This window comes from Marmota marmota, unplaced genomic scaffold (assembly GCF_001458135.2).
Source record: "Marmota marmota marmota unplaced genomic scaffold, marMar, whole genome shotgun sequence".
Classification (NCBI taxonomy): domain Eukaryota; kingdom Metazoa; phylum Chordata; class Mammalia; order Rodentia; family Sciuridae; genus Marmota; species Marmota marmota.
In genome coordinates, this window is record NW_026000207.1 from 2,789,893 (window position 1) to 2,800,151 (window position 10,259).

Genomic DNA, 10,259 nt, shown 5'->3' on the forward strand with positions numbered 1-10,259 from the left:
AGGAATTGATTTGATAAGGTGTTGAGTTGAGAACGTTCCGGAGAATATCAGTCTTGTTTTCTGGTGCAATATGGAGAACCACATGAATATTCATGACTGCCTCTGAAGTGTTCCCTTCTCTGTTCAAATGAATCTCTACACAGAAGCGTTGCTTGAATAAAAGGGTCTTGTTGGATTCTCAAGCCTTTAAAAATCGTTTGTACATCTTTTGAAAATAACTTTTCAAGAAACACCTGTCGTTGTAATTGGTTTTACTCCTTGATAATTTGTTGTTTTATTATTTTTCTGTAACCTCAAACAGTGAGATGAGTGAGCTTTATCAGGACAAAACAGCCTTGGGGCCTTTGCTCTTCTTCCAGATGCATGGTGGGAAGAAAGAATCAAGACTGGTGACTTATTTGATTTCTTATTTTAACATAGAAATCGAGAATTCTCTTCCTTACATCAACATACCTACCCAATGCAATGTTTAAACTTTATTTGAATCCCAATTAAAAAAAAACTGATAAAAAGAACATTTTAAAGCCATCCGGCAAATCTGAATTCTGACGGGCTATCAGCTGCTATCAAGGAAGCTCTGTGAACTTTCCTGGTGTGATATTGCTTGTGGTGGTGAGATTATTTTTTAAAAATGGTTCTTATCTGATAAAGATAGCCATGCACCGGACTATTCTGAGGTGAGGAAGATGATTTCACAGAGGGATCACTAAACTTGAAGGGTGGCTTTTGTGATGTCCATAACAGTACAGCACCTCGTCACAAGCTGGTCCCAGTCCACGTCACTCACCCGAGGGCTGCTCAGCCTGCTCCATGTCCCCTCAGGAAACGATGTTGCAGCACCCAGCAGCGGCCCCAGGACAAGGATGCGAGATCGAGTTGCACTCTTGGGAAGGAAGGAAGGACACTGGAGCGGATGGTGGGGCTCCGGAGGCCCCGCAGTGGGCAGCTGGAGCTCGCCCTGCTGGCAGGGACTGCTACTTCTGCTCTGGAGGCCAGCGCTGACTGTGCTCTTCGAGCCGTGTCCTCAGGGCCACAGCAGCTGAGGTGCCCACCTGCCCAAGGTGCTGCCTCCTGGCCCCTGATTGATGGGCAGGGCACCTCCACAGATGCTCTATTGCTGTCTTCCCCAGGGGCTGGGAATGTGGTCTCGGGTGTGCCCAGGAGGAGGGCAGAGGTGACCTCGGGGGTCAGGGAACAGGCAGTACAGGCTGGCAGCACAGGGGAGGGGAGGCCCCAGGCTGACTTCTTACACAGAGCCTCTGACTTCGACCCCCTTGACTCCCCATATAATTGTGGTAAAATGCACGTCACATAGAACTTACCATCTGCATGATTGTTCAACCCCGCCATCCCCAGTTGGAAACTCTGCCCCCATCGGTCAAGTCCACCCTGTCCACCACCGTCCACCTTTGTCCCCGTGACCCTGGAGGACTGGGAGCTCCAGGGGCGTGGGGTCACGTGGTCTTGGGGGGGTGGCAGGCCTCAGGTTCCTTCCTTTTCGATGCCATGTGGAGGGGCTGCGAGCTGCCCGTCCTCACCCGACTGTGGACAGCTGGGCAGGCCCACCTTTTGGCTCTGGTGAACAGCGCTGCTATGAGCAACAGAGTTTTCAAGACCCTGCCTTCAGTTAGTTTGGTTTACACCAGAAGCAGAGTTGCTGGGCCAGACCTGACTTAATCTCTAGCCTCCCAGCCGCAGGTGGGCAGGGGTGTGAACGCGTGCTTCAGGGAGCGTCCGGCTGTGTGTTTATGTGAAAGTCCTTGCGGTTCCTTTTCACTTGGCTTTCTCCTTGTCCCACACCACTCCATGTGAAATTCCTAAAAGCTAAGAATTTTTAAACATGTGAAATGGTGAAAGTAGCATATTGATTCCAGCCCGTTTAGAAAGCACAAATAAGCAAATGGGAAAACATCGACCACAATCCCTCATCACTCAGAGAACAGTGTTCCAAGAGTATGTGATTACAGCCTTCCAGACTTTTCCAGGGCATGTCGGCCCCCGCTTGTTGGGATCCAGCATCCGTGTTCTCTGCGATCTGTCTGCACCACCCAGACGTGGGGCACGGCCTGCCTCCTCCCCTGGGTCTCTGCTGACAGCGTGATGCGCTGACCTTTCCTGTTGGAACTTCCGTCCCCACCTCCACCCTCGCTTCCTTGGTGGTGTTCCTGAAAGTTCTCTCTCAGTCATCGGCTCCGCCCAGGGTGGCCAGAGTTGACATGTCACTTCTACTTGTGTCTTCTTGACCAGAAAACCTGGCTGCGAGAAAGCTTTCTGAGCTGTCATCCTGAATTGTGTGTGTCCAGCTCTGTTCTGCCCTGCAGAGGAGGGGACAGTGGGTCTTGGTGTTCAACCAGCAGTTTTTCTCCTGTCCTCTGTGTGGATTCACGTCTGTGCCTCAGTGAGGGCCGTCTGGATTCCCTGTGTGTCCAGCCCCTGGGACAGGGTTGGGTGAGCAGGTATTTCCTGACTTTTGACTAGGAATCAGGCTTTGTGTGTTAGGGGATTAAAACCTTAAAGGGGTTACTGCCAATCCCAGAGGCAAAATGATATCAACTTCAACAGCAAATCTGAAGGAACATTCTCTTTTTTTTAAATATTTATTTATTTGGTTTAGGTGGACACAATATCTTTATTTTACATTTATGTGGTGCTGAGGATCGAACCCAGTGTCTTGTGCATGCTAGGCGAGCACTCTACCACTGGGCCACATCCCCAGACCAAAATGTTATTAGTTAATTTTTTTACATGGTGCTGAGGATCGAACCCAGTGCCTCACCAGTGCTAGGTGAGCTCTCTACCACTGAGCCACAACCCCGCCCTGAAGGAACATTCTTGATCAAGGCATACGATCCGGGGGTAAGTCTTGGGGGAGAGCAGGGCCATTTGGGGCTGGGGCCCAGGCTGGAGAGGCAACTGGAGCTGGCGAGGCCTGTGGGGTGGGTAATGGGGCCAGTGGGTGAGCGAACCGCAAGCCCCGGGTTCCCTGCATGCACACTGCGTGGGTCCTGTGCTGCGTGCTGGGCACACCTTCCCCGTCTTCCAAAATCCAGTTGTTGCTGAATTTTCCAGTGACCCCTGCCTTCTCTCCTATGTGATATTTTTCTTGGAATTGACCCACATTTTCACTGTTCTTTTAAAGACAACTCTACTTCTAAAACACATCTGTATGTGCATGCGTGGACACTGCATGCGTGGAAAGCAGGTGCCCTTCAGCAGGAACAGAAGGTGGCCCTCAGGCTGGCAGAGAAGCCACACTGCTCAGCTCCTACTCCTCACTAATGCCACCCCCAGCACTGAGCTGCTCTTTCCCCTGTTCCATTTCTAAGGGACAGGAGTGAGCAAGAAATGGGACAGAAGGCAGGTTCCTGCACGTTCCCCCGCGTGGCTGCGGCCGGGAGAGCTGGAGAATCACTCCCGCAGGCTCAGTCTGGGGCCACCATCTGACCTGCAGCTGTTTTATCCCTGGGGGTCTTGTGGCTGCCGTAAGGAAGGACCACAGCCTGGGTGGCTGGAACAGCATGATTGTGTTTTCTCTCAGTCCTGCTGACCAGAGGTCCAGGACCCAGGAGAGGACAGGGCTGGAGCTCCGAAGCTTCTCTCCTCCGCCTGCAGGTGGCGCTGTCCCCCTGCATCCCTCTATGCCTATCTGTCCCTTTGGAAGGACACCAGTGGGACTGGATTAGAGCCCACTCTAACGACCTCATTTGACCTGTTACCTCTTTTTAACACTTCTGCATTTTAAAGATCGTAAACCAACAAAGTACCATATATATTTATGGTGTGAAAGGGGGTATTATGATTCGTGAAGGTGACATGGAGTGATTGAATCAAGCTAATGACTACGTCTGTCAGCTTTTGTGGTGAGACCATTTGAAACTGACTCTCTTAGTGAATTTGAAATGTATGGCATCTTGTCATTTCTTGCTATACAGCAGATATCAAGGAAAAGCCTCCCACCCGGCTAACCGAGGCTTTGGCCTCTGGCCATCATCTCCTAGCCCCCCTCCCTCGCCCGCGCTGCGCCCCTTGGGAATCCCTGCTGGATTCTGGATGTGGCCCGGGAGGTGGCGTGTCCTCGGCAGCGGTGTTTCTCATGGCCCTAACGTCCTTCCTGCCCGCGGACTCCTGCGCAGGAGCTTGCTACAGAAAGCAGATGGAAAGGAAAGTCAAATGGTATCCTGGTGAACTGCCAGGCGCATCTCTATTCGGACATCAGAAATGATCCTCTTAAAAATTAGAGAGCATTATAGAGATGCACAGGAGTTGGGTTCATTTTGACAAAATCATACACGTATAGAATTTGATTTCAGTCCCTCCTCCCTCCCCTCCTCCCTCCCCCCCCCTCCTTCCTCTATTGATCTTCCTTTCACTTGTTCATTTATTTATTTTTAATTGGGCTTTCTGCATCCCCTGTAGTATATTTACATATGCACATAGCATGGGTTGTTGGATTCATCCCACTCTCCCTCCCCTTTCCCGTCCCTCCTCCCTCCCTCTCGATGTCCACATCAGTGTTTATAGCAGCATAACTCACAATGGCCAGACTGTGGACTCATCCCGGGTGCCCACCAACAGGTGAGTGGGTGAAGAAAACGTGGCTTAGATACACAATGGAGCTCCACCCAGCCATCAAGAAGAGTGAAATCACGTCCTTTGCTGGTAAATGGAAGGAACTGGAGAACGTCATGCTGAATGAAATAAGCCAGACTCAGGAAGTCAAGGTCCAACGTTTGCTCTCATGTGTGGAAGCTGGAGAGGAATAAGATGGGGGCAGAAGGGGGCATCAGAAAGACACAGGGGACATCAGTAGAGTCGAAATAATCCTTACCTAATTTCAAATGAAAGTTTCAAGTGAATATGTTTTTTTATTTGTTTACGTATTTTATTTTTGTGGTGCTGGGGATCAAACCCAAGGCCTCATGTGTGCTAGGCGAGCACTGTACCTCTGAGCCTCACGCCACCCGAAAGCAAAGCCAAAGCAAGTCCGCCTTGGCCTTCTGCACTCACCGGTGTGGCCTGTGGGTGGAAAGTCCCCTTGGGCTCTGTGAATCTTCCTGAGCGAGACGCCCTGACGGGCCCGTGTGAGGGCAGGACGATTTAGCCGGCATCGAGTGGCTTCATGTGTGCAGAATGCCGAGTTCTCAAGAGCGAGGTGCCTGCACCTCCTTGGGACCAACTCTGCAGGCCCTAGTGCTAAGCTTTTGGGGGTTTCCAGTCGGAGGCCCGACGTGCGACTGAGGCCGAGCAGGGTTTGCTGTGAGTCAGGCCCTTGAAGGCGGGTGTGTGAGGACCGTGTTGAAATCAGCATGCTTCCTGATGTGCCTGCTGGAGGGAGGGACTGCAAGGCCACTTCCTGGGTCAGGGAGGCTGTGGCTGGTCTGTGGGCTGCAAAACCAAGAAGGACGCTTGGAACAGCTGGCAGGCGGACATGATCCCACGGCTCCTGTCCCTCCTCTGCTTGAGTAAGTGTCCCGGGGCCATCCCCTGGGGCTGCAGAAAGTCTCCTAGTGGTGAGAGGTTGGGGACGGATAGAGAGAGGAATCACAGGGAAGAGCTGGATCTTGGTGGTGCAGGGGAGGCACGAGCTCCAGCCCGTGCCAACCTCCTGGTTTTGCTGAGTGCCTCTGCACCAGGCTGCCCCGGGGTTTTTGGTCTTCTCAATATCACTCAGCCTTTTGTGTAAGTAAAAGTGTTGAAGATAGAGACTTTATATCAGGGTCGTAATTAAAGTCCGATGTCAAGCGGAAGGTAACTGGAAAGTAGATAAGATGCAGAGGAAACAAGGTCCGGGGTTCCGACCCTGCGCCGTTGCTGGCCACGGTTCTGAGCCTGCCGCCTGCTGTTTTCTAAGGAGGCAGTTAGCTATGACGGCAGTATAGAGAGGCTGGCTTCAAATGGAATTTCTTCCTGTTATAATCAAAAGTAATACAAGAGACATCAGAAGATAACAGATAACAGGTTTTTAAAAAAATATTTTTTAGTTGTTGATGGACCTTTATTTTTTATTTATGTGGTGCTGAGGATGGAACCCAGGGCCTCATACATGCCAGGCAAGTGCTCTCCACTGAGCCACAACCCCAGCCCCAGCCCCACAGATAACAGAGTTTTCAGGTAGGATTCGATACTTCGCTCGCCCTTCCTCCCACCTGAAATCATTGCATAGAACACCTGTGGGACTGGTGCCATACTTGGGGAACACCATTCTGTTCTATCCCCAGCCCCTAAAGAGCCCTGCAAAAGCAAGCTCGGTCCACTTTTACAGCTTAGGAATTTAATCTGTATTTGCAATGTAGAGTGACTTGCTTAGGACTGCACGGATTCAGGGAAACTGAATTTCCAAACAAGACCGTCTGACGCCACGTGGTCAATGTTTCCACACAGCCACGGAGGTCCCCTGGGAGGGGCATGTATAGAAGAGGTCCTTGGTGTGTCCTGGGGGTATGGGAAGGGACTGGGATCTGGAGAAATCTGAGGAGCTAGAGTAGTTCAGAATGTGCCCAGCTGTGGGGCCAGAATGCAACCCCGGAAAAATACCTTTAGAAACAAGTGGCGCTGGATCCCCCGAAGCCCTGAAGAAAGCCGCCTGGCCTTGATGTGGCCTTGGGGTCCTTCCGTCACTCTGATTCTTTGACCCCAAAACTTCAGGTTCCCGGAGCTTTTCTTCTGTGAGAGGCCTGTCTAAGGAAGAGGTGTTCAGATGTGTTGGGGGGACTGGGCAGGTAGCAGGGTTCCAGAACCTTCACTCCTGGGTGCACCAGTTGTAGGGTGTCAGGACGCTGTGTCAATACTTAGGACTCCGTTTCCTCCTCTTTCAAGGTCAGCTTAACAGGTTCGTGTGTGAGTGAACAGTGCTCAAAAATGATTCTTGATTTTTTTTTATGAGATGGGGTCTTGCTGAGTTGCCCAGGCTGGCCTCAAACTTGCCACCCTCCTGCCTCAGACCCCTGAGAGCTGGAATTACAGGGGTGCACCACCATGCCTGGCTAATGATGATACTTTTTGTTATTCTTCCGTCTCTGACTTGGTTAGGGACTGATTCCGTCAACTGTTTCTTTGAGAGAGCTTCCCTGGCTGTCTGCATGGAAATCTCATTCCTTCTTTTTTATGGCTGAATAGTATTTCATTGTAGGTGGGATAACATATAGCTCCATAGACACAGATCTAGATCTAGAATGGGACTTTTTCCAAGGAGCTGGTTCTCGAAGTGGCAGAAGCAGAGACGTCCCCCAAACTGCCAAATGCAAACTTTTCCTGTCCCTCTTCTGTTCATATGAGTTACCTAGTCTAGGTATCTTGTAGGAGGGGCACCGTGCATGTCCTCTCTTCCTGGCACCTCCCCCTGGCACAACGTCCTCAAGGTCTGCCCACCATGGCCTGGCATGTCGACATTTCCTTGTTCGTGTGTGTGTGTGTGTGTGTGTGTGTGTGTGTGAGTGTATGTGTGAGAATAACATTCTATTTGAGGATGGACTACCTTTAGCTTATCCATTCCTCAGTCGACGGGCACTTGGGTATTTTCCTCCATTTAGCTATTTATTACTTCCCTTTTTAAAACATGAAATGTATTTTCAACCGATTCTTGTATGTAATTTTAGCACAAAAGCCTAGAAACTTCCTCCTTTTACTACTAAGACACAAAACTGTTTGCTCCGCAGTGGAGGAAAAAGAGGAAATCTCTTTGAATCAGCCCAATCTCTTTATTATGATAGTGTCCATACTCAGGCTTGATGTTCATTTGAAAGAGGTCTTGGCACTCAGGCAGAACCGAGTCCCCCGTGTCTGGGCACTTAGGGCAGGACCACTGTGAATGGTCACCTGTGTCAAGACACCTTCACTTAGAAGTTTCTTTCTGCATCAGTTGATGTCCGAGTCTTGAGAGGTGCGGGTCAGGTTCATTTAGAGTGGGGTTCTCCCCCCTGCCTCTCATTCAAATCACCAGGGGCATGTGGAAAAGTGCCCGGGGCCCGAGCCCATCCCAGGGATCCTGACTCGTGCTTCTGGGTTGGCTCTGGGCCCTGGACTTTCCCAGGTCCCCAGCCCAGTGGGCAGCCCAGGGTAAGACCACCCTGATGGAACATCCCACAAGTGCAGCTACCTGTGGGTGGGCAAGGTTGTGTTTTCTGGACTATCTGTTTGGATTTTTTTGAGGCTTACACAGGGCACCAAACATGAAAAGAAGTCATGGTAAACACTGGGTCAGAAGTCCTTCAGATTTCGAGTAAAGGCTGGCTCCCCTAGCCCTCCCCAAGAGCCAGTCCTTCGCCCCAGCAGGTGGATATGATGGTGCAGTATCGCAAGCAAGGGAGGAAGACGGGGTGTGGCCAGGAGCACCCGGGCCCATCCTTGTAAAACATGACGAATGCTAAAACTGAGCGGCGGTCTGCTTTGTGTTGCTGTAGCAAATCACCTAAGGCTGTGGCTCCTGCTGTAGTGGGCGTTCTGTTGGTGATATCAAGTGCCCGAGGGAATCAATTTAGAAGGAAGAAAGGTGTATTCTGGCTTGTTGTTTCAGAAGATTCAGCTCAGGGTCGGTTCCACGTGGCCTTGGGCTTGTGGCAGTACAGTACATCATGGCGGGAGCCCACGGTGGAGGAGGCTGCTCATCCCACAGTGGCCAGGAAGCAAAAGGAGACACATGGGAAGGGGCCAGGGTCCCCATCACCCCTTCAGGAGCACACCCCCAGTGACCAGGCCTCAGCACACGAGCCTGGGGGGACGCTGCAGATCCACACTGGAGCAGCTCCCATCCTGGTGGCTGGAAAGTCCAAACAGCACGGCACTGGCATCTGGCAAGAGTGCCCTGTCCTGCCTGGCAGAGAAGGGGCATGTGTGCTGGCCGGGGAGCTGGCCTGGTCCTGTGGGAAGGGCATCAACCTTCACAGGCGCTGCCCTGTGATCGCATTGCTTCTCAAAGGTGCCACCACCTCAGTACTGTTCCCTGGGGACCTAACTAACCTCCAGCACTAGAGACTTTAGGGGACACACTCAAACCCCATCATGGGGCGTATCACCAGTCAGCCAACACGTGCTGCTGATGGCCGACCAGGAGCCAGGGCCTGGACAGACCTGGGGGCCACACAGAGACCAGCCTTCCTGCTGCTCCGTCACAGCACCTCCATGGCAGGGGGCAGGGACACTTCTCTCAGCTCCTAACTATGATGACCAAGTGGTTTCGTCTTCATCCACGTCACCCGAGGTACCAAGCCTGTGAGGGCTGTTCGGTCCCGGGAGTCTACAGGAGATTCCTACTCCAGCATAGGGTCCTGAGGTCCTCAGGAGCAGTCATGGTCCCCCAGGCCTGAATCCTCCCCAACAGTCTGCCTGGCAGGGAGCCCTCCCCTGGGGTCAAGGCAGGGGGCTCGGACACTGCGCCCCAGGCTGTGGCAGAATTGGTGGGAATATGTGAAACCTGGGGATAGAAGATGAGAACAGAGGCTCTGTCGGAGCCCGGGGAGCGCAGGTGGGAGCACGGGAGGCTGGCGAGGGGTGGAGGAGACCCTGCAGCACACGCGCAGCCCCGGGACCTGCATCCAGAGTGTGAGCCAGGGTTGGCTCAGCACGAGCTTGGGCCTCAGGCAGCTCCAGGCAGCTCCAGGCAGCCCTCTTCCTCACAGACTCTTTTGCAGGATTGTGTGTTGGCCAAAGAGACCCCCCAGGAGATGGTGAGTGATGCTTCTGCCGACGCTGCCGGGTCCTTGAGCGAGAACGTCCCCAGCCCTACCCTTTCTCCCACTGGGCTTCTGCAACCCAGCCCTGAGCTCTGCTTCCTTCCAGGCTCCCTTCCCAAGCCCACCCTCAGCGCCTGGCCCAGCTCGGTGGTCCCCGCCAAGAGCAACGTGACTCTGCGGTGCTCCAGCCCCGTCCCGGGGATCCGATTCATTCTCAGAAAGGGACCTGATATTTTGGATTCCAGGCTGCCACTGGATCCCACTAAGACAACGGCCGAGTTTCTTCTCACTGAGCTAGGACCCCGGAGTGCTGGGCCATACACCTGCGAATGCTTCTGGAGAGGGTTCTCTGGTGTGACCTCTCAGCTCAGCAATGTCCTTCTGCTCTTGGTCACAGGTGAGAGGAGGGGTTGCCCAGAAGAGCATGTGGTGACCCTCAGATGGACGGATGGAGGTGAGGAAGAGGGGGAGGGGTTGGGCTGTCATCTCCAGAGCATCTGGGGAGGGGCTGGGACAGGACTGGATCCCTTGGCTTCATCCAGGACTGTGGGAGGGGACATCTCTGTCCTGAATCCAGAGCAGACAGTGGGG

The 10,259-nt window shown here is 52.7% G+C and overlaps 1 protein-coding gene across 4 annotated transcripts in view; it reads left to right on the forward strand.

The window, feature by feature from the left end:
• Nucleotides 1–5,323: 5,323 nt before the first annotated feature.
• Tarm1 (T cell-interacting, activating receptor on myeloid cells 1) overlaps nt 5,324–10,259 on the forward strand; it is a 7,197-nt gene continuing 2,261 nt past the window's right edge. For 3 of the 4 annotated variants that reach the window (XR_007343276.1, XM_048791650.1, XM_048791651.1), the window contains exon 1: nt 9,615–10,122. Coding sequence is in view for 3 of the 4 variants with exons in the window: in XM_048791650.1 (XP_048647607.1) it covers nt 9,660–10,122 (463 nt within the window). In the remaining variant the exon portion in view is untranslated. Of the gene's footprint in view, nt 5,463–9,614; nt 10,123–10,259 lie in introns of those variants that run through there. The other variant, XM_048791652.1, reaches the window with a different exon arrangement.